The sequence below is a fragment of the Salmo salar genome, chromosome ssa15 (assembly GCF_905237065.1).
Source record: "Salmo salar chromosome ssa15, Ssal_v3.1, whole genome shotgun sequence".
Lineage (NCBI taxonomy): Eukaryota > Metazoa > Chordata > Actinopteri > Salmoniformes > Salmonidae > Salmo > Salmo salar.
In genome coordinates this window covers 93,279,572-93,301,758 of record NC_059456.1, presented here as the reverse complement: position 1 = coordinate 93,301,758, position 22,187 = coordinate 93,279,572, and the positions used below count along the sequence as shown (strand labels likewise).

Here is a 22,187-nt window from a genome sequence, read left to right as displayed (position 1 = left end):
CTAGAAATGGGATTGATAGACCTAACAACTAGAAAAGGGATTGATAGACCTAACAACTAGAAAAGGGATTGATAGACCTAACAACTAGAAATGGGCAGATGTTTTAGTAAGTGGTGTCAGGTGTGGTCACGGGATGTTTCCAAGTGTCCGTTTCCAAGTGCAATCCATAAATGCTATTTGTTCAGTTTGAAAACACAATTTCTATCATATCAACCCTACTCAAACATTGTGGTGGTGTTACGGGGTATCCAGGGTACATTCAAGTGTCCTTTCAACCTCTCCAAAGTGACCGAATGTGGTAATTGCACACTGGATGAACCTAAAAGTTATTGTTCACTATAAAAACAGAATTTATACAACACCAACCTCTCTCAAACAATGTGGTGGTGTCTGGGGACATACAGGGGATATCCAAGTGTTTTCATCATCATGTGCAAAGATATAGTCACTCTGTGGACATTCAATGTTTCCATTAAGTCATACATCATCAGATAACATTGGCAATAGGCTAGATTTGTTCCTACCAACCTAAGGATTCATTTCATACCTCCCCATGTATCTATAGCTCAAACACAGACCAAATCAAAGCTTACCTTGTAAGATGTTTGGGTGAAAACGTTGTGTTAAATAACATTTTGACTCTCGGGGTTGGTGATCAATAACGGTAGGTCACAGGCAGATAAATAAGACATCCTCATGATCTGTGGAGTCCTGGCTTCCGGTGTGTGTCGACGTATTTTCTGTTTATTTAGTTTATGCTTCACAACGCAAACCGGAATGAAATTAGGTCATCTGCTCCGCCTGCCCTTATACATTAGTATGCCCATGGATTATAGCCAACATCCGCACTGAGCTAAAGGCTAGAGCTGCAGCTTTCAAGGAGCGGGACTCTAACCTGGAAGCTTATAAGAAATCCCGCTATGCCCTCCAACGAACCATCAAACAGGCAAAGCGTCAATTCAGGACTAAGATCGAATCATACTCCGGCTCTGACACTCATCGGATGTGGCAGGGCTTGCAAACCATTACAGATTACAAAGGGAAGCTACTGTCACGCCCTGACCATAGAGAGCCCTTGTTTCTCTTTGGTGTAGTAGGTCAGGGCGTGACTAGGGGGTAGTCTAGTTTAATATTTCTATGTTGTGTTCTAGTTTATATTTTCTATGTTGGTGTTTTGTATGATTCCCAATTAGAGGCAGCTGGTAATCGTTGTCTCTAATTGGGGATCATATTTAAGTAGCTATTTTTCCCACCTGTGTTTGTGGGATATTATTTTGTGTTTGTGCATCACGTTGTCACGTTTCGTTGTTCGTATATTGTTTTGTTTTGCTGAAGTTTCACTAAAATAAAGATGTGGAACTTTAATTATGCTGCACCTTGGTCCCGTTCTTACGACAACCGTGACAGCTAATGTGAGGACACTTGTCACAGTATAAAGTCTGTAAACTACTGTGAGGACACTTGTCACAGTATAAAGTCTGTAAACTACTGTGAGGACACTTGTCACAGTATAAAGTCTGTAAACTACTGTGAGGACACTTGTCACAGTATAAAGTCTGTAAACTAATGTGAGGACACTTGTCACAGTATAAAGTCTGTAAACTACTGTGAGGACACTTGTCACAGTATAAAGTCTGTAAACTACTGTGAGGACACTTGTCACAGTATAAAGTCTGTAAACTACTGTGAGGACACTTGTCACAGTATAAAGTCTGTAAACTACTGTGAGGACACTTGTCACAGTATAAAGTCTGTAAACTACTGTGAGGACACTTGTCACAGTATAAAGTCTGTAAACTACTGTGAGGACACTTGTCACAGTATAAAGTCTGTAAACTACTGTGAGGACACTTGTCACAGTATAAAGTCTGTAAGCTACTGTGAGGACACTTGTCACAGTATAAAGTCTGTAAGCTAATGTGAGGACACTTGTCACAGTATAAAGTCTGTAAACTACTGTGAGGACACTTGTCACAGTATAAAGTCTGTAAACTACTGTGAGGACACTTGTCACAGTATAAAGTCTGTAAACTACTGTGAGGACACTTGTCACAGTATAAAGTCTGTAAACTACTGTGAGGACACTTGTCACAGTATAAAGTCTGTAAGCTAATGTGAGGACACTTGTCACAGTATAAAGTCTGTAAACTACTGTGAGGACACTTGTCACAGTATAAATTCTGTAAACTAATGTGAGGAAACTTGTCACAGTATAAAGTCTGTAAACTAATGTGAGGACACTTGTCACAGTATAAAGTCTGTAAGCTAATGTGAGGACACTTGTCACAGTATAAAGTCTGTAAACTACTGTGAGGACACTTGTCACAGTATAAAGTCTGTAAGCTAATGTGAGGACACTTGTCACAGTATAAAGTCTGTAAACTACTGTGAGGACACTTGTCACAGTATAAAGTCTGTAAACTAATGTGAGGACACTTGTCATAGTATAAAGTCTGTAAACTACTGTGAGGACACTTGTCACAGTATAAAGTCTGTAAACTACTGTGAGGACACTTGTCACAGTATAAAGTCTGTAAACTACTGTGAGGACACTTGTCACAGTATAAAGTCTGTAAACTAATGTGAGGACACTTGTCACAGTATAAAGTCTGTAAACTAATGTGAGGACACTTGTCACAGTATAAAGTCTGTAAACTACTGTGAGGACACTTGTCACAGTATAAAGTCTGTAAACTACTGTGAGGACACTTGTCACAGTATAAAGTCTGTAAACTACTGTGAGGACATGTCACAGTATAAAGTCTGTAAACTACTGTGAGGACACTTGTCACAGTATAAAGTCTGTAAACTACTGTGAGGACACTTGTCACAGTATAAAGTCTGTAAACTACTGTGAGGACACTTGTCACAGTATAAAGTATGTAAACTACTGTGAGGACACTTGTCACAGTATAAAGTCTGTAAGCTAATGTGAGGACACTTGTCACAGTATAAAGTCTGTAAACTACTGTGAGGACACTTGTCACAGTATAAAGTCTCTAAACTACTGTGAGGACACTTGTCACAGTATAAAGTCTGTAAACTACTGTGAGGACACTTGTCACAGTATAAAGTCTCTAAACTACTGTGAGGACACTTGTCACAGTATAAAGTCTGTAAACTACTGTGAGGACACTTGTCACAGTATAAAGTCTCTAAACTACTGTGAGGACACTTTTCACAGTATAAAGTCTGTAAACTAATGTGAGGACACTTGTCACAGTATAAATTCTGTAAACTAATGTGAGGACACTTGTCACAGTATAAAGTCTGTAAACTACTGTGAGGACACTTGTCACAGTATAAAGTATGTAAACTACTGTGAGGACACTTGTCACAGTATAAAGTCTGTAAGCTAATGTGAGGACACTTGTCACAGTATAAAGTCTGTAAACTACTGTGAGGACACTTGTCACAGTATAAAGTCTCTAAACTACTGTGAGGACACTTGTCACAGTATAAAGTCTGTAAACTACTGTGAGGACACTTGTCACAGTATAAAGTCTGTAAACTACTGTGAGGACACTTGTCACAGTATAAAGTCTGTAAGCTAATGTGAGGACACTTGTCACAGTATAAAGTCTGTAAACTACTGTGAGGACACTTGTCACAGTATAAAGTCTGTAAACTAATGTGAGGACACTTGTCACAGTATAAAGTCTGTAAACTACTGTGAGGACACTTGTCACAGTATAAAGTCTGTAAACTAATGTGAGGACACTAGTCACTCTGTATTCACCCCTGACTGCTGTAATGTAATGTATGGTTGGTTATTCAGTCTGGCCTGGTCTTCGTACCATTGTCTCGCTCATCCTCATTATTCAAGCTCCTACTTCTTAAAAGAATTGATTCTGAGCCGGACAAAGACTTATTTAAATTCAAACAGGGAAAGGGAAAGGAAGCGAGAGTGAGAGAGAGAAAGAGAGAGAGAAAGAGAGAGAGAGAGAGAGAGAGAGGGAGAGAGAGAAAGAGAGAGAGAGAGTGAGAGAGAGAAAGAGAGAGAGAGAGAGAGAGAGAGAGAGAGAGAGAGAGAGAGAGAGAGAGAGAGAGAGAGAGAGAGAGAGAGAGAGAGAGAGAGAGAGAGAGAGAGAGAGAGAGAGAGAGAGAGAGAGAGTGAAAGAGAGAAAGAGAATGAGCGAAAGAGATAGAGGGAAACAATCTGATCATCTCCTTTCTATAACACAATGTAACTTATTGAGTCCTTTCTCTGCTTTAAATATCATTCACGAGCTTACAGTACCTTCCAACAGGCTCATTCAATTTACTGAAAGATCAATTCTAAGTTTCTAAGAGCTTTACCTCACAGACCTTGGCAGAGTATGAATGTTGTATACTGATACTGATCTATACCAACACACTGTTGAACGCTCTAACACTTTTATTAAGTGTTGATATCTAGCTTTATTTCATTACTTTATACCCTAAACCTGTCAATTACTGGATTTATGTATGATATAGTCTCTGAACAGAGTATTAATGTTGACCAGGCACACTGTCAGAAATAGAGGAAGGGTTTGAAAAGAGAGCAGTACCCTGGAAATGGACACAGCAGTTGACATCTGTGCCGTCCTGGTAGCCTGCCGGGGCCAGGGCCCAGACAAAGGTGTGGTAGTCCTTCACTGACGACCATCCCACCTGAGGGAGTCAGAGGAGAGAGAAGAGAGAGAGAGATCAACATTGAGACAGAGAAAGACTGACAAGGGGACAGGGAGATAGACAGGGAGGCACACGTAAACACACAACAATTCTGGTTGTTAATACATCAACAATTGTTTTGCATTCCACTTTGGGAGTCTGCCACTCCTCACACTCGATTTTTAGTTATCAGGTTAACTTGATCAGGTTAACTTTACCTTGAAGAGTCCGACCCAGTCATGGCTGGCCCAGGTATGTCCTGAGCTGACACTGTAGTGGCACTCCACGCGGCTCTGAGGAAAGTAACTACTACCCACGTTCCTAAACTCCACCCTCCAAGCCTTCTCCATGGCAACACAGTAACACAGGTAGACTGGTGAACACCTGTGGGGATACATGGTAAAGAGAGGAAGAACACAGTCAGGTAGACTGGTGAACACCTGTGTTTATACATGGTAAAGAGAGGAAGAACACAGTCAGGTAGACTGGTGAACACCTGTGTTTATACATGGTAAAGGGAGGAAGAACACAGTCAGGTAGACTGGTGAACACCTGTGTTTATACATGGTAAAGGGAGGAAGAACACAGTCAGGTAGACTGGTGAACACCTGTGTTTATACATGGTAAAGAGAGGAAGAACACAGTCAGGTAGACTGGTGAACACCTGTGTTTATACATGGTAAAGGGAGGAAGAACACAGTCAGGTAGACTGGTGAACACCTGTGTTTATACATGGTAAAGAGAGGAAGAACACAGTCAGGTAGACTGGTGAACACCTGTGTTTATACATGGTAAAGAGAGGAAGAACACAGTCAGGTAGACTGGTGAACACCTGTGTTTATACATGGTAAAGAGAGGAAGAACACAGTCAGGTAGACTGGTGAACACCTGTGTTTATACATGGTAAAGAGAGGAAGAACACAGTCAGGTAGACTGGTGAACACCTGTGTTTATACATGGTAAAGGGAGGAAGAACACAGTCAGGTAGACTGGTGAACACCTGTGTTTATACATGGTAAAGAGAGGAAGAACACAGTCAGGTAGACTGGTGAACACCTGTGTTTATACATGGTAAAGGGAGGAAGAACACAGTCAGGTAGACTGGTGAACACCTGTGTTTATACATGGTAAAGGGAGGAAGAACACAGTCAGGTAGACTGGTGAACACCTGTGTTTATACATGGTAAAGGGAGGAAGAACACAGTCAGGTAGACTGGTGAACACCTGTGTTTATACATGGTAAAGAGAGGAAGAACACAGTCAGGTAGACTGGTGAACACCTGTGTTTATACATGGTAAAGGGAGGAAGAACACAGTCAGGTAGACTGGTGAACACCTGTGTTTATACATGGTAAAGGGAGGAAGAACACAGTCAGGTAGACTGGTGAACACCTGTGTTTATACATGGTAAAGAGAGGAAGAACACAGTCAGGTAGACTGGTGAACACCTGTGTTTATACATGGTAAAGGGAGGAAGAACACAGTCAGGTAGACTGGTGAACACCTGTGTTTATACATGGTAAAGGGAGGAAGAACACAGTCAGGTAGACTGGTGAACACCTGTGTTTATACATGGTAAAGGGAGGAAGAACACAGTCAGGTAGACTGGTGAACACCTGTGTTTATACATGGTAAAGAGAGGAAGAACACAGTCAGGTAGACTGGTGAACACCTGTGTTTATACATGGTAAAGGGAGGAAGAACACAGTCAGGTAGACTGGTGAACACCTGTGTTTATACATGGTAAAGAGAGGAAGAACACAGTCAGGTAGACTGGTGAACACCTGTGTTTATACATGGTAAAGAGAGGAAGAACACAGTCAGGTAGACTGGTGAACACCTGTGTTTATACATGGTAAAGAGAGGAAGAACACAGTCAGGTAGACTGGTGAACACCTGTGTTTATACATGGTAAAGAGAGGAAGAACACAGTCAGGTAGACTGGTGAACACCTGTGTTTATACATGGTAAAGAGAGGAAGAACACAGTCAGGTAGACTGGTGAACACCTGTGTTTATACATGGTAAAGGGAGGAAGAACACAGTCAGGTAGACTGGTGAACACCTGTGTTTATACATGGTAAAGGGAGGAAGAACACAGTCAGGTAGACTGGTGAACACCTGTGTTTATACATGGTAAAGGGAGGAAGAACACAGTCAGGTAGACTGGTGAACACCTGTGTTTATACATGGTAAAGGGAGGAAGAACACAGTCAGGTAGACTGGTGAACACCTGTGTTTATACATGGTAAAGGGAGGAAGAACACAGTCAGGTAGACTGGTGAACACCTGTGTTTATACATGGTAAAGAGAGGAAGAACACAGTCAGGTAGACTGGTGAACACCTGTGTTTATACATGGTAAAGAGAGGAAGAACACAGTCAGGTAGACTGGTGAACACCTGTGTTTATACATGGTAAAGAGAGGAAGAACACAGTCAGGTAGACTGGTGAACACCTGTGTTTATACATGGTAAAGAGAGGAAGAACACAGTCAGGTAGACTGGTGAACACCTGTGTTTATACATGGTAAAGAGAGGAAGAACACAGTCAGGTAGACTGGTGAACACCTGTGTTTATACATGGTAAAGGGAGGAAGAACACAGTCAGGTAGACTGGTGAACACCTGTGTTTATACATGGTAAAGGGAGGAAGAACACAGTCAGGTAGACTGGTGAACACCTGTGTTTATACATGGTAAAGGGAGGAAGAACACAGTCAGGTAGACTGGTGAACACCTGTGTTTATACATGGTAAAGGGAGGAAGAACACAGTCAGGTAGACTGGTGAACACCTGTGTTTATACATGGTAAAGGGAGGAAGAACACAGTCAGGTAGACTGGTGAACACCTGTGTTTATACATGGTAAAGGGAGGAAGAACACAGTCAGGTAGACTGGTGAACACCTGTGTTTATACATGGTAAAGAGAGGAAGAACACAGTCAGGTAGACTGGTGAACACCTGTGTTTATACATGGTAAAGAGAGGAAGAACACAGTCAGGTAGACTGGTGAACACCTGTGTTTATACATGGTAAAGAGAGGAAGAACACAGTCAGGTAGACTGGTGAACACCTGTGTTTATACATGGTAAAGAGAGGAAGAACACAGTCAGGTAGACTGGTGAACACCTGTGTTTATACATGGTAAAGGGAGGAAGAACACAGTCAGGTAGACTGGTGAACACCTGTGTTTATACATGGTAAAGAGAGGAAGAACACAGTCAGGTAGACTGGTGAACACCTGTGTTTATACATGGTAAAGAGAGGAAGAACACAGTCAGGTAGACTGGTGAACACCTGTGTTTATACATGGTAAAGGGAGGAAGAACACAGTCAGGTAGACTGGTGAACACCTGTGTTTATACATGGTAAAGAGAGGAAGAACACAGTCAGGTAGACTGGTGAACACCTGTGTTTATACATGGTAAAGAGAGGAAGAACACAGTCAGGTAGACTGGTGAACACCTGTGTTTATACATGGTAAAGGGAGGAAGAACACAGTCAGGTAGACTGGTGAACACCTGTGTTTATACATGGTAAAGGGAGGAAGAACACAGTCAGGTAGACTGGTGAACACCTGTGTTTATACATGGTAAAGAGAGGAAGAACACAGTCAGGTAGACTGGTGAACACCTGTGTTTATACATGGTAAAGAGAGGAAGAACACAGTCAGGTAGACTGGTGAACACCTGTGTTTATACATGGTAAAGAGAGGAAGAACACAGTCAGGTAGACTGGTGAACACCTGTGTTTATACATGGTAAAGAGAGGAAGAACACAGTCAGGTAGACTGGTGAACACCTGTGTTTATACATGGTAAAGAGAGGAAGAACACAGTCAGGTAGACTGGTGAACACCTGTGTTTATACATGGTAAAGAGAGGAAGAACACAGTCAGGTAGACTGGTGAACACCTGTGTTTATACATGGTAAAGAGAGGAAGAACACAGTCAGGTAGACTGGTGAACACCTGTGTTTATACATGGTAAAGAGAGGAAGAACACAGTCAGGTAGACTGGTGAACACCTGTGTTTATACATGGTAAAGAGAGGAAGAACACAGTCAGGTAGACTGGTGAACACCTGTGTTTATACATGGTAAAGGGAGGAAGAACACAGTCAGGTAGACTGGTGAACACCTGTGTTTATACATGGTAAAGAGAGGAAGAACACAGTCAGGTAGACTGGTGAACACCTGTGTTTATACATGGTAAAGGGAGGAAGAACACAGTCAGGTAGACTGGTGAACACCTGTGTTTATACATGGTAAAGAGAGGAAGAACACAGTCAGGTAGACTGGTGAACACCTGTGTTTATACATGGTAAAGAGAGGAAGAACACAGTCAGGTAGACTGGTGAACACCTGTGTTTATACATGGTAAAGAGAGGAAGAACACAGTCAGGTAGACTGGTGAACACCTGTGTTTATACATGGTAAAGAGAGGAAGAACACAGTCAGGTAGACTGGTGAACACCTGTGTTTATACATGGTAAAGAGAGGAAGAACACAGTCAGGTAGACTGGTGAACACCTGTGTTTATACATGGTAAAGAGAGGAAGAACACAGTCAGGTAGACTGGTGAACACCTGTGTTTATACATGGTAAAGAGAGGAAGAACACAGTCAGGTAGACTGGTGAACACCTGTGTTTATACATGGTAAAGGGAGGAAGAACACAGTCAGGTAGACTGGTGAACACCTGTGTTTATACATGGTAAAGAGAGGAAGAACACAGTCAGGTAGACTGGTGAACACCTGTGTTTATACATGGTAAAGAGAGGAAGAACACAGTCAGGTAGACTGGTGAACACCTGTGTTTATACATGGTAAAGAGAGGAAGAACACAGTCAGGTAGACTGGTGAACACCTGTGTTTATACATGGTAAAGAGAGGAAGAACACAGTCAGGTAGACTGGTGAACACCTGTGTTTATACATGGTAAAGAGAGGAAGAACACAGTCAGGTAGACTGGTGAACACCTGTGTTTATACATGGTAAAGAGAGGAAGAACACAGTCAGGTAGACTGGTGAACACCTGTGTTTATACATGGTAAAGAGAGGAAGAACACAGTCAGGTAGACTGGTGAACACCTGTGTTTATACATGGTAAAGAGAGGAAGAACACAGTCAGGTAGACTGGTGAACACCTGTGTTTATACATGGTAAAGAGAGGAAGAACACAGTCAGGTAGACTGGTGAACACCTGTGTTTATACATGGTAAAGGGAGGAAGAACACAGTCAGGTAGACTGGTGAACACCTGTGTTTATACATGGTAAAGGGAGGAAGAACACAGTCAGGTAGACTGGTGAACACCTGTGTTTATACATGGTAAAGGGAGGAAGAACACAGTCAGGTAGACTGGTGAACACCTGTGTTTATACATGGTAAAGGGAGGAAGAACACAGTCAGGTAGACTGGTGAACACCTGTGTTTATACATGGTAAAGAGAGGAAGAACACAGTCAGGTAGACTGGTGAACACCTGTGTTTATACATGGTAAAGGGAGGAAGAACACAGTCAGGTAGACTGGTGAACACCTGTGTTTATACATGGTAAAGGGAGGAAGAACACAGTCAGGTAGACTGGTGAACACCTGTGTTTATACATGGTAAAGGGAGGAAGAACACAGTCAGGTAGACTGGTGAACACCTGTGTTTATACATGGTAAAGGGAGGAAGAACACAGTCAGGTAGACTGGTGAACACCTGTGTTTATACATGGTAAAGGGAGGAAGAACACAGTCAGGTAGACTGGTGAACACCTGTGTTTATACATGGTAAAGGGAGGAAGAACACAGTCAGGTAGACTGGTGAACACCTGTGTTTATACATGGTAAAGGGAGGAAGAACACAGTCAGGTAGACTGGTGAACACCTGTGTTTATACATGGTAAAGGGAGGAAGAACACAGTCAGGTAGACTGGTGAACACCTGTGTTTATACATGGTAAAGGGAGGAAGAACACAGTCAGGTAGACTGGTGAACACCTGTGTTTATACATGGTAAAGGGAGGAAGAACACAGTCAGGTAGACTGGTGAACACCTGTGTTTATACATGGTAAAGGGAGGAAGAACACAGTCAGGTAGACTGGTGAACACCTGTGTTTATACATGGTAAAGGGAGGAAGAACACAGTCAGGTAGACTGGTGAACACCTGTGTTTATACATGGTAAAGAGAGGAAGAACACAGTCAGGTAGACTGGTGAACACCTGTGTTTATACATGGTAAAGAGAGGAAGAACACAGTCAGGTAGACTGGTGAACACCTGTGTTTATACATGGTAAAGGGAGGAAGAACACAGTCAGGTAGACTGGTGAACACCTGTGTTTATACATGGTAAAGGGAGGAAGAACACAGTCAGGTAGACTGGTGAACACCTGTGTTTATACATGGTAAAGGGAGGAAGAACACAGTCAGGTAGACTGGTGAACACCTGTGTTTATACATGGTAAAGGGAGGAAGAACACAGTCAGGTAGACTGGTGAACACCTGTGTTTATACATGGTAAAGAGAGGAAGAACACAGTCAGGTAGACTGGTGAACACCTGTGTTTATACATGGTAAAGGGAGGAAGAACACAGTCAGGTAGACTGGTGAACACCTGTGTTTATACATGGTAAAGAGAGGAAGAACACAGTCAGGTAGACTGGTGAACACCTGTGTTTATACATGGTAAAGAGAGGAAGAACACAGTCAGGTAGACTGGTGAACACCTGTGTTTATACATGGTAAAGAGAGGAAGAACACAGTCAGGTAGACTGGTGAACACCTGTGTTTATACATGGTAAAGAGAGGAAGAACACAGTCAGGTAGACTGGTGAACACCTGTGTTTATACATGGTAAAGAGAGGAAGAACACAGTCAGGTAGACTGGTGAACACCTGTGTTTATACATGGTAAAGAGAGGAAGAACACAGTCAGGTAGACTGGTGAACACCTGTGTTTATACATGGTAAAGAGAGGAAGAACACAGTCAGGTAGACTGGTGAACACCTGTGTTTATACATGGTAAAGAGAGGAAGAACACAGTCAGGTAGACTGGTGAACACCTGTGTTTATACATGGTAAAGAGAGGAAGAACACAGTCAGGTAGACTGGTGAACACCTGTGTTTATACATGGTAAAGAGAGGAAGAACACAGTCAGGTAGACTGGTGAACACCTGTGTTTATACATGGTAAAGAGAGGAAGAACACAGTCAGGTAGACTGGTGAACACCTGTGTTTATACATGGTAAAGGGAGGAAGAACACAGTCAGGTAGACTGGTGAACACCTGTGTTTATACATGGTAAAGAGAGGAAGAACACAGTCAGGTAGACTGGTGAACACCTGTGTTTATACATGGTAAAGAGAGGAAGAACACAGTCAGGTAGACTGGTGAACACCTGTGTTTATACATGGTAAAGAGAGGAAGAACACAGTCAGGTAGACTGGTGAACACCTGTGTTTATACATGGTAAAGAGAGGAAGAACACAGTCAGGTAGACTGGTGAACACCTGTGTTTATACATGGTAAAGAGAGGAAGAACACAGTCAGGTAGACTGGTGAACACCTGTGTTTATACATGGTAAAGAGAGGAAGAACACAGTCAGGTAGACCGGTGAACACCTGTGTTTATACATGGTAAAGAGAGGAAGAACACAGTCAGGTAGACCGGTGAACACCTGTGTTTATACATGGTAAAGAGAGGAAGAACACAGTCAGGTAGACTGGTGAACACCTGTGTTTATACATGGTAAAGAGAGGAAGAACACAGTCAGGTAGACTGGTGAACACCTGTGTTTATACATGGTAAAGAGAGGAAGAACACAGTCAGGTAGACTGGTGAACACCTGTGTTTATACATGGTAAAGAGAGGAAGAACACAGTCAGGTAGACCGGTGAACACCTGTGTTTATACATGGTAAAGAGAGGAAGAACACAGTCAGGTAGACCGGTGAACACCTGTGTTTATACATGGTAAAGAGAGGAAGAACACAGTCAGGTAGACCGGTGAACACCTGTGTTTATACATGGTAAAGAGAGGAAGAACACAGTCAGGTAGACCGGTGAACACCTGTGTTTATACATGGTAAAGGGAGGAAGAACACAGTCAGGTAGACCGGTGAACACCTGTGTTTATACATGGTAAAGAGAGGAAGAACACAGTCAGGTAGACCGGTGAACACCTGTGTTTATACATGGTAAAGAGAGGAAGAACACAGTCAGGTAGACCGGTGAACACCTGTGTTTATACATGGTAAAGAGAGGAAGAACACAGTCAGGTAGACCGGTGAACACCTGTGTTTATACATGGTAAAGAGAGGAAGAACACAGTCAGGTAGACCGGTGAACACCTGTGTTTATACATGGTAAAGAGAGGAAGAACACAGTCAGGTAGACCGGTGAACACCTGTGTTTATACATGGTAAAGAGAGGAAGAACACAGTCAGGTAGACCGGTGAACACCTGTGTTTATACATGGTAAAGAGAGGAAGAACACAGTCAGGTAGACCGGTGAACACCTGTGTTTATACATGGTAAAGAGAGGAAGAACACAGTCAGGTAGACCGGTGAACACCTGTGTTTATACATGGTAAAGAGAGGAAGAACACAGTCAGGTAGACCGGTGAACACCTGTGTTTATACATGGTAAAGAGAGGAAGAACACAGTCAGGTAGACCGGTGAACACCTGTGTTTATACATGGTAAAGAGAGGAAGAACACAGTCAGGTAGACCGGTGAACACCTGTGTTTATACATGGTAAAGGGAGGAAGAACACAGTCAGGTAGACCGGTGAACACCTGTGTTTATACATGGTAAAGAGAGGAAGAACACAGTCAGGTAGACAGGTGAACACCTGTGTTTATACATGGTAAAGAGAGGAAGAACACAGTCAGGTAGACCGGTGAACACCTGTGTTTATACATGGTAAAGAGAGGAAGAACACAGTCAGGTAGACCGGTGAACACCTGTGTTTATACATGGTAAAGAGAGGAAGAACACAGTCAGGTAGACTGGTGAACACCTGTGTTTATACATGGTAAAGAGAGGAAGAACACAGTCAGGTAGACTGGTGAACACCTGTGTTTATACATGGTAAAGAGAGGAAGAACACAGTCAGGTAGACTGGTGAACACCTGTGTTTATACATGGTAAAGAGAGGAAGAACACAGTCAGGTAGACTGGTGAACACCTGTGTTTATACATGGTAAAGGGAGGAAGAACACAGTCAGGTAGACTGGTGAACACCTGTGTTTATACATGGTAAAGAGAGGAAGAACACAGTCAGGTAGACTGGTGAACACCTGTGTTTATACATGGTAAAGGGAGGAAGAACACAGTCAGGTAGACTGGTGAACACCTGTGTTTATACATGGTAAAGAGAGGAAGAACACAGTCAGGTATCCCTTTTATTTCACAATAGCTATAACCACAAATAAATGAGTCAAACACTTTAACGTACTTGAGCTGCACTTGATTGAAATGTTTGATAAGACAGAACCAATACAGTAGTCACAAAAGTGCAAACTTCAAGCTAAATTAAGCACACCTCAAATAATTTAAAATATGACATACAGTATATATTTGTCTGGACCTCAAGGACCTGTTCAGAGGAGCACATTGAGAAGAAGGTAAGAGGTGACTGTTGTGAAACAAACAGCTGAGAGACAGAGAGGTGTACTCTGGGAGTGTTTGTTCAGTGTAAGTGGATCTCTTCAATGAGCATATGGAGGTCATTTAGAGGCATGGGGGAAGACACCCCCAGCCCCCTGACACCCCCAAAACCCTGACACCCCCAGCATCCTGACACCCCCAGTACCCTGACACCCCCAGCCCCTCACACCCCCAGCATCCTGACACCCCCAGTACCCTGACACCCCCAGACCCCTGACACCCCCAGAACCCTGACACCCCCAGCCCCCTGACACCCCCAGCCCCCTGACACCCCCAGCCCCTGACACCCCAAGTCCCCAACCGCCCAAGCGTCCTGACACTCCCAGATCCTGACACTCCCAGAACCCTGACACCCCCAGAACCCTGACACCCCCAGAATCCTGACACCCCAGAAGCCTGACACCCCCATCCCTGACACCCTCAGCCCCCTGACACCCCCATCCCTGACACCCTCAGCCCTGACACCCCCAGACCCCTGACACCCCCGGACCCCTGACACCCCGATCCCTGACACCCCCAGAAGCCTGACACCCCCATCCCTGACACCCCCAGACCCCTGACACCCCCAGAACCCTGACACCCCCATCCCTGACACCCCCAGACCCCTGACACCCTCAGCCCTGACACCCCCATCCCCCTGACACCCCCATCCCTGACACCCCCAGACCCCTGACACCCCCAGACCCCTGACACCCTCAGCCCTGACACCCCCATCCCCCCTGACACCCCCAGACCCCTGACACCCCCAGACCCCTGACACCCCCAGCCCCCTGACACCCTCAGTCCTGACACCCCCAGACCCCTGGGCTACTAACACCTCGATGGCAGTGAGGCCCATAACTACCATGATTCATTACCTCTACTACATGACAACACACACACAAAGACACTCTGCCAAATGCCAACACTGTCACAGACTATTTATTTCAGCCATTGCCCAACGTGTTATTGTTATTGTTCACCACTCTAGTCATGTGTCGACATGCATATAGGCCTACAGTTGACTTCATGCTTAAAAAGTCAACAGCTACGTGGGACTTCAATTGCACTCTAAGCATGCTGACTGCAAAGCTGAAAGCTCAACTACCCTAATCATTTCACACAGTTAGGCATAATCTAGTATTGAGGCCGAGACACAGTAGCCAACAGGAGAGGTGCGATACCGTTCACTATTGTACTGGCATAAATCAAATCAAATGTTATTTGTCACATGCGCCGAATACAACAGGTGTAGGTAGACCGTACAGTAAAATGCTTACTTACAAGCCCTTAACCAACAATGCAGTTTTAAGAAAAACAAGTGTTAAGAAGGTATTTACTCAAATAAAATGAAGTAAAAAATATAAATACATTTAAGATTAAAAAAATAAATAATAATAATAATAATTAAAGAGAAACAATAAAATAACAGTAACAAGGCTATATACAGGGTGTTACGGTACAGAGTCAATGTGGAAGCTATATACAGGGTGTTACGGTACAGAGTCAATGTGGAGGATATATACAGGGTGTTACGGTACAGAGTCAATGTGGAGGCTATATACAGGGTGTTACGGTACAGAGTCAATGTGGAGGATATATACAGGGTGTTACGGTACAGAGTCAATGTGGAGGCTATATACAGGGGGTACCGGTACAGAGTCAATGTGGAGGCTATGTACAGGGTGTTACGGTACAGAGTCAATGTGGAAGCTATATACAGGGTGTTACGGTACAGAGTCAATGTGGAGGCTATATACAGGGGGTACCAGTACAGAGTCAATGTGGAGGCTATATACAGGGTGTTACGGTACAGAGTCAATGTGGAGGCTATATACAGGGTGTTACGGTACAGAGTCAATGTGGAGGATATATACAGGGTGTTACAGTACAGAGTCAATGTGGAGGCTATATACAGGGTGTTACGGTACAGAGTCAATGTGGAGGATATATACAGGGTGTTACGGTACAGAGTCAATGTGGAGGCTATATACAGGGTGTTACGGTACAGAGTCAATGTGGAGGATATATACAGGGGGTACCGGTACAGAGTCAATGTGTGGGGTACAGGTTAGTCAAGGTAATTGAGGTAATATGTACATGTAGGTAGAGGTAAAGTGACTATCTTTAGGATTACATGACTCATTCTAAATCCCAGTAATACAATGTAACCTCAAATGAACAAAATAGGGTTGTGGGTTCGATTCCCACAGGGGGCCAGTACAAAAAAATATATAAATATTTAGGAAATGTATGCATTCACTACTGTAAGTCGCTCTGGATAAGAGCGTCTGCTAAATGACTAAAATGTAAAAAAAAAATGTTTAAAAAATGTGTATTGTTAGGTATTGTTGTGTATTGTTGTGTATTGTTGTGTATTGTTAGGTATTGTTGTGTATTGTTTTGTATTGTTAGGTATTGTTGTGTATTGTTGGGTATTGTTAGGTATTGTTGTATATTGTTATATATTGTTGTGTATTGTTTTGTATTGTTGTATATTGTTAGGTATTGTTGTGTATTGTTAGGTATTGTTGTGTATTGTTGTATATTGTTAGGTATTGTTGTGTATTGTTTTGTATTGTTAGGTATTGTTGTGTATTGTTAGGTATTGTTGTGTATTGTTAGGTATTGTTGTGTATTGTTAGGTATTGTTGTGTATTGTTGTGTATTGTTAGGTATTGTTGTGTATTGTTTTGTATTGTTAGGTATTGTTGTGTATTGTTAGGTATTGTTGTGTATTGTTAGGTATTGTTGTGTATTGTTTTGTATTGTTAGGTATTGTTGTGTATTGTTAGGTATTGTTAGGTATTGTTGTGTATTGTTAGGTATTGTTGTGTATTGTTAGGTATTGTTAGGTATTGTTGTGTATTGTTAGGTATTGTTGTGTATTGTTTTGTATTGTTAGGTATTGTTGTGTATTGTTAGGTATTGTTAGGTATTGTTGTGTATTGTTAGGTATTGTTGTGTATTGTTAGGTATTGTTGTGTATTGTTGTGTATTGTTAGGTATTGTTGTGTATTGTTTTGTATTGTTAGGTATTGCTGCAATGTTGGAGCTAGGAACATAAGCATTTCGCTACACCTGCAACATCTGCAATATATATGTACACTACGAATAACATTTGATTTGAATGTGTATTAGGTAATACCACGTTTATAGGACATGTATAACCCATTAATAAGCACAACAAAAACAACCTGCATTATTCTGCTTGACAAGAGCATTTGTGTTATGTTTATTTTGTTAGAAATTAACAAAAGTCCACAAATAATACAATCTGTGATTAAAAACCTACTTATTTTACTTTATAAGATAAAACAAAAAATACCTCTAAACTGTGTGAGTGTTGAAATAACACCGCAGGAGATGAGTGTTCAAGACAAGGCCCAGTAGCCTAGCAGCAGTACCCTCCAGTGTACGCACTAGACCAGTGGTTCCCAAATAGGGGTACTAGGATCCCTGGGGGTACTTGGCCTAACCACAGGGGGTACTTGAGAAGACTCGTGAGATCATTGGCCTACTGGTAAAAATGCACATGAGGGACATGAGGGGGTACTTCAGGGCTACTGCGGGTAAAGCAGAATTCCGTTGGTGCTACAGTAAACGAAAAAGGTTGAGAGCCATTGCACTAGACTAGTTAGTACAAAATAAACGCTCTCTTTATGCGCAAAAGTCCTAATAATCAGGACCATAGGACCCGTTAACCGATCTCACCGTAATCTGAAATAGAAAAGAAAACTTGTGCACCAACAACAAATACTTGTGCGTTAGCATCACTAAATAAGACAATAAGCTAGTTTTCCTTTGTCTGCAGAGGGAGAACTCTACGCAGATACAGATCGACAGAGTTTCTTCTACTGAGACGTACCTTATTCTGGCCTTTTTGGTCTCCAATTGAGCCGTCACTATTAGATTAAAGTGAGGCAAAGTGTCAGAAAACGGTGTCAGAAAACAACGATTTTAACGATGCATAACGACGTCTCTTTGGCTCAACTGTTCCACTAACCTAGAACAGTAACATAAACACATGCATCACAGAGTGGTGGTGTGTTTGCTGTATTATGGGAACTGCTGTTCTTTATGACTGGCTGAAGCACAGATCTGAAGCTAGAGATTATAGAATAAAACTACAACCCCCAAACACAGATGAGACGCTTGAAGGTGCATAACGTTCTACTGTAAGTTGATGCTTGTAGCGTCCATGGCTGCTGGTTCATTATGTTTTACTCGCGGATTGCAATACACGGTCACCCTCATTGGTCATGCCATGGCCTTATAATAAACGGTCATACTCCAGCGGCAAGTCATTGATGTGCAGAGAAAAACAACTCATCGGGTTTAATATGAATTGCGAAATAATGGATGAAGGGGAGATTTTGATGAAAGCAACCATATCCACTGCATTTGCAACAACAAAATGTGTAATTACTATAATTGCCTACTGTCCATCATAGCTGCCTGCTCCCAATATGGTCTTATTTAGTCCGGTAAAATGATAGGCTATGAATTACATGACAATCTTCAGGAAAAGCAGAGGTCTTAATTTACTCCGGAATGACACTTGAGCACGGCAGCATTGACAGGTGAAGAGACATGACAGGAGAGATGTTGGCGAGGTAATATTACCTGACAACACTCCATGTGGGAAGAGGTACTAGAATAATAAGTATCTGCCTCCCTCACTCTCTATCCCTGGTGTGCAGTGTGTTGACAGCATATCATGCTTATCCAGGGGCACAACTTTGGCTTTAGAAGTGGGGGGGACATACTGTAAATAGGAGTAAGTGTGACCAGTAGCAGGATAAATGGATACAAATGGTAATGGAGAATCAATAATCAATGAGCAGCAGTATAATGGTAGTAATACATCTAATCAATAACCATTATAGCAGCAATGTAGATGTGAGGTGGTTTGTACATGTGGGTGTAAATGTTGACCCAGAGTAGCCAAGGGAGATGTATTAGGCAGACTTGTTGTTCCTGACATCACACTGCTTGCTTAGCGAGTACCACTTCCACCTGATTCAGCTCACACTGAGGCTCCAATCAAGGTTTTATATTTCTGTGATGTTTTTATAAAATATATAACCAGTGCATAGAGAACAGAATTTGACTCAATCACATGAAGAACAAAACACTCACTGTACAGAAAATGATTAAACTATATATGTACTGTACATCAGTTCATATTAGTTACTGTGTAAACAATGTGAAAATGATTAGACTACATGTACATTAGATCACATAAGTTACTGGGTAAACACTATGCCAAGCAATCAAATGCACTTGTTATTGAGCCCGCGACTGGTGTCTGGAGTACTTGAGGGTCAGTTTTCTGGAAATAGATGAAGTCTCTAAAATTACCAGTGTAGAAATCTCCCACAATAACCAATTTGTAGCCTACAATATGTATTCAATTTTATTCACACTTAATAGACAATCAACAAATTCTAATTTGTTTGGTGACAACAACATTACAGATAAGACAAACTGTAGGCTGTAACATGGACACAACATTACAGTAACATCTAGATAAATACATTAGCTATATTGTTGCAAGTAGGATGTTTCACTTATTTATGTTATAAATGTGGATCACATGTGGGTGTACAGTATGTAATTAGATTGTAAGGATGTAAGGATAAAGATATATTTAAGCTCTAAATCGTAATCTACTCAAAACAGTTAATAATAACCAATGATGGGTACCGACATCAACAATTTATGAGCATGTAGTGCCTTTTGCTTCCAAAAAAACAGAAGAAGGTTGTCTCCCACAATGCTTTAGTTCTGACCTCAAGTTGCAGTTGGTGAGGGGAAACTGCAGAAATGTCCAGTTGACCGCTGTCGAAAGTTCATGACCTTTGATCATACAGTATGGTTGTTGTAAAGGTCATGCAGTCGACAGCAAGTCAGACAATTTTTATACCCATAATGCAACCCTCTTTGAAAGGCGGTGACCAACGTTGGTCAACGTCTTGACAAAAGTGATCCTCTCGAACGGGTCCAACGTGTGCACTCATGAATTTAAAAGCATTGGATTGGTGTAATCATTGGCTAGAAGGAGTGTCCACCATTGGGAAATCCACGATGGGAAGTGTGCAACAAGTGCATACTTTAAGAGAAGGGTGGAGAAATGATATGCCGTGTAGTCCCCTCATGGTGCCGGTAGAATCTGCCTCAGTGGACACCAGATGGCAGTGTACTTTTACTAAACCTGCATGAAGCCTCCAGAACCTCCACTCTCAGATGATATTCTGTAGATATAAACAGATGCCTTCACCATGTCAGGTTCACAGTCTATCCCTGTAAGTCAGAACTGGAAATTGTCTTCCACCAGCTGGAAATATGGGATATGTTTCTAGATTATGATGATGTGTATAAAGCAAATGATCCCTTCCTCTTTGTTAGATCATTTATTTCATGTTACTAGGCTTCACCATCGAAATACAGTAGACACATTCAAATGATGTCAATACATGGCCCCCTGATTTGATTGTCTTCTGACTGTTGATGTCAGTCCTACACAACGCTATAGTTCAGCTATAGTTCCTCGAGCAGCCAGTGCAGACAGTAGTGTGAAGGTAAGACAATACTCACCTGACTTTCCATGTTACAGAAAATGAAGGTTTCGTGTCGTTTTTTTCTTGACGTTTTTTCCTCATATTGCTTCTAATGTGACCACGAATCACACCAGCCCACTTGTCAGAGACGTGATACCTGGACATGAACACATTGTAGGAGTAGGGATCCTTATCCTAATACAGTGGCTATCAGACATAGTTCATTGTTTGCAGACAGACAGTGTACTGTATAAGAGTAGCCAATAAAGAGTGTTAAGATGGTTTTAACAGAGTGGAGTTGGCTGGCACACACACACACACACACACACACACACACAGGTGATTAATGGTTGTAGGACAGCGTGTTACCAACCTGGCTGATCACAGTCTTCTGTTCTGACTGCAGGTCCAGCTAGCCATCTCCTGTCAAATCTCTCTCTCTCTCTGCCACACCTTCCTCTCCTCCGCCTTCTTCTTTCATTACTCTCTCCAATTGTTTTATTTATTCATTTAAAAAAAAGAAAATCGGTGTTAATAAATGGTGTGGAAGCCCGGTAGAGAATGATGGCCTGGTGTTGACTTTTCTTTAAGAGCAGTATAAATCTGTTCAGAGGTCTGATGGGCTTAATGAAGCAACACAACATATCACAACATGACCACTAGCTGTACTATACATCTTGGCCTCTGTGTTTAGTAGCAGCCTACACTGTCTGTCAGTTGCTGGTCAGACTGGTAAGAGATGGGCTTTGGATGTGTCTCAAGACAGTAGAAAATACCTGCAGGATGTAGTTCTGGTTCAGTCTTGGTCTGTGTTAGTTTACTGCACTACAGACACTACATGTCTCATTCAAAGACAATGGCAGGTATGCAGTAGTTATAAACTGTACCTTGACCCTAGCACCCATCCGTTACCAAGGGGGGATTGTTGAGGAGTATTTCTATCTGTTATAAAGCCCTATTGTGGGGAAAAACTCATTCTGATTGGCTGGGCCTGGCTCTCCAGTGTGTGGGCCTGGCTGTCAAGTCGGTGGGCCTATGCCCTCCAAGACCCACCCATGGCTGCACCCCTGTCCAGTCATGTGAAATCCATAGATTAGGGCCTAATTTATTTATTTAAACTGACTGATATCCTTATATGAACTGGAACTACACTGCGTGCACAATTATTAGGCGAATTGTATTCCTCGGGATTCATTTTATTGTTGAACAAACACAATGCTCTCAGTCAATCCGAAATGTTATTGAACCTCAAACCTGAATGTTTAACAAAGGAAAAGTACGTTTTGTCTTTCTCATGGAAATATATAAGTGTGCACAATTATTAGGCAACTAAATTACAAAAATTATTTCTC

The 22,187-nt window shown here is 42.3% G+C and overlaps 1 protein-coding gene across 3 annotated transcripts in view; it reads right to left on the bottom strand.

Annotated features, from left to right (window-relative positions):
• The window catches only part of calcoco1a (calcium binding and coiled-coil domain 1a), a 35,823-nt gene extending 17,506 nt beyond the window's left edge, over positions 1-18,317 (bottom strand). For 2 of the 3 annotated variants that reach the window (XM_045696295.1, XM_045696297.1), the window contains exons 1-3: positions 18,141-18,317; positions 4,854-5,019; positions 4,533-4,635 (exon numbers count right to left, since the gene is read on the bottom strand). In XM_045696295.1, coding sequence (XP_045552251.1) covers positions 4,533-4,635; positions 4,854-4,985 — 235 coding nt within the window. In that variant the 5' untranslated portion in view covers positions 4,986-5,019; positions 18,141-18,317. Of the gene's footprint in view, positions 1-366; positions 928-4,532; positions 4,636-4,853; positions 5,020-18,140 lie in introns of those variants that run through there. The other variant, XM_045696296.1, reaches the window with a different exon arrangement.
• Positions 18,318-22,187: the final 3,870 nt, after the last annotated feature.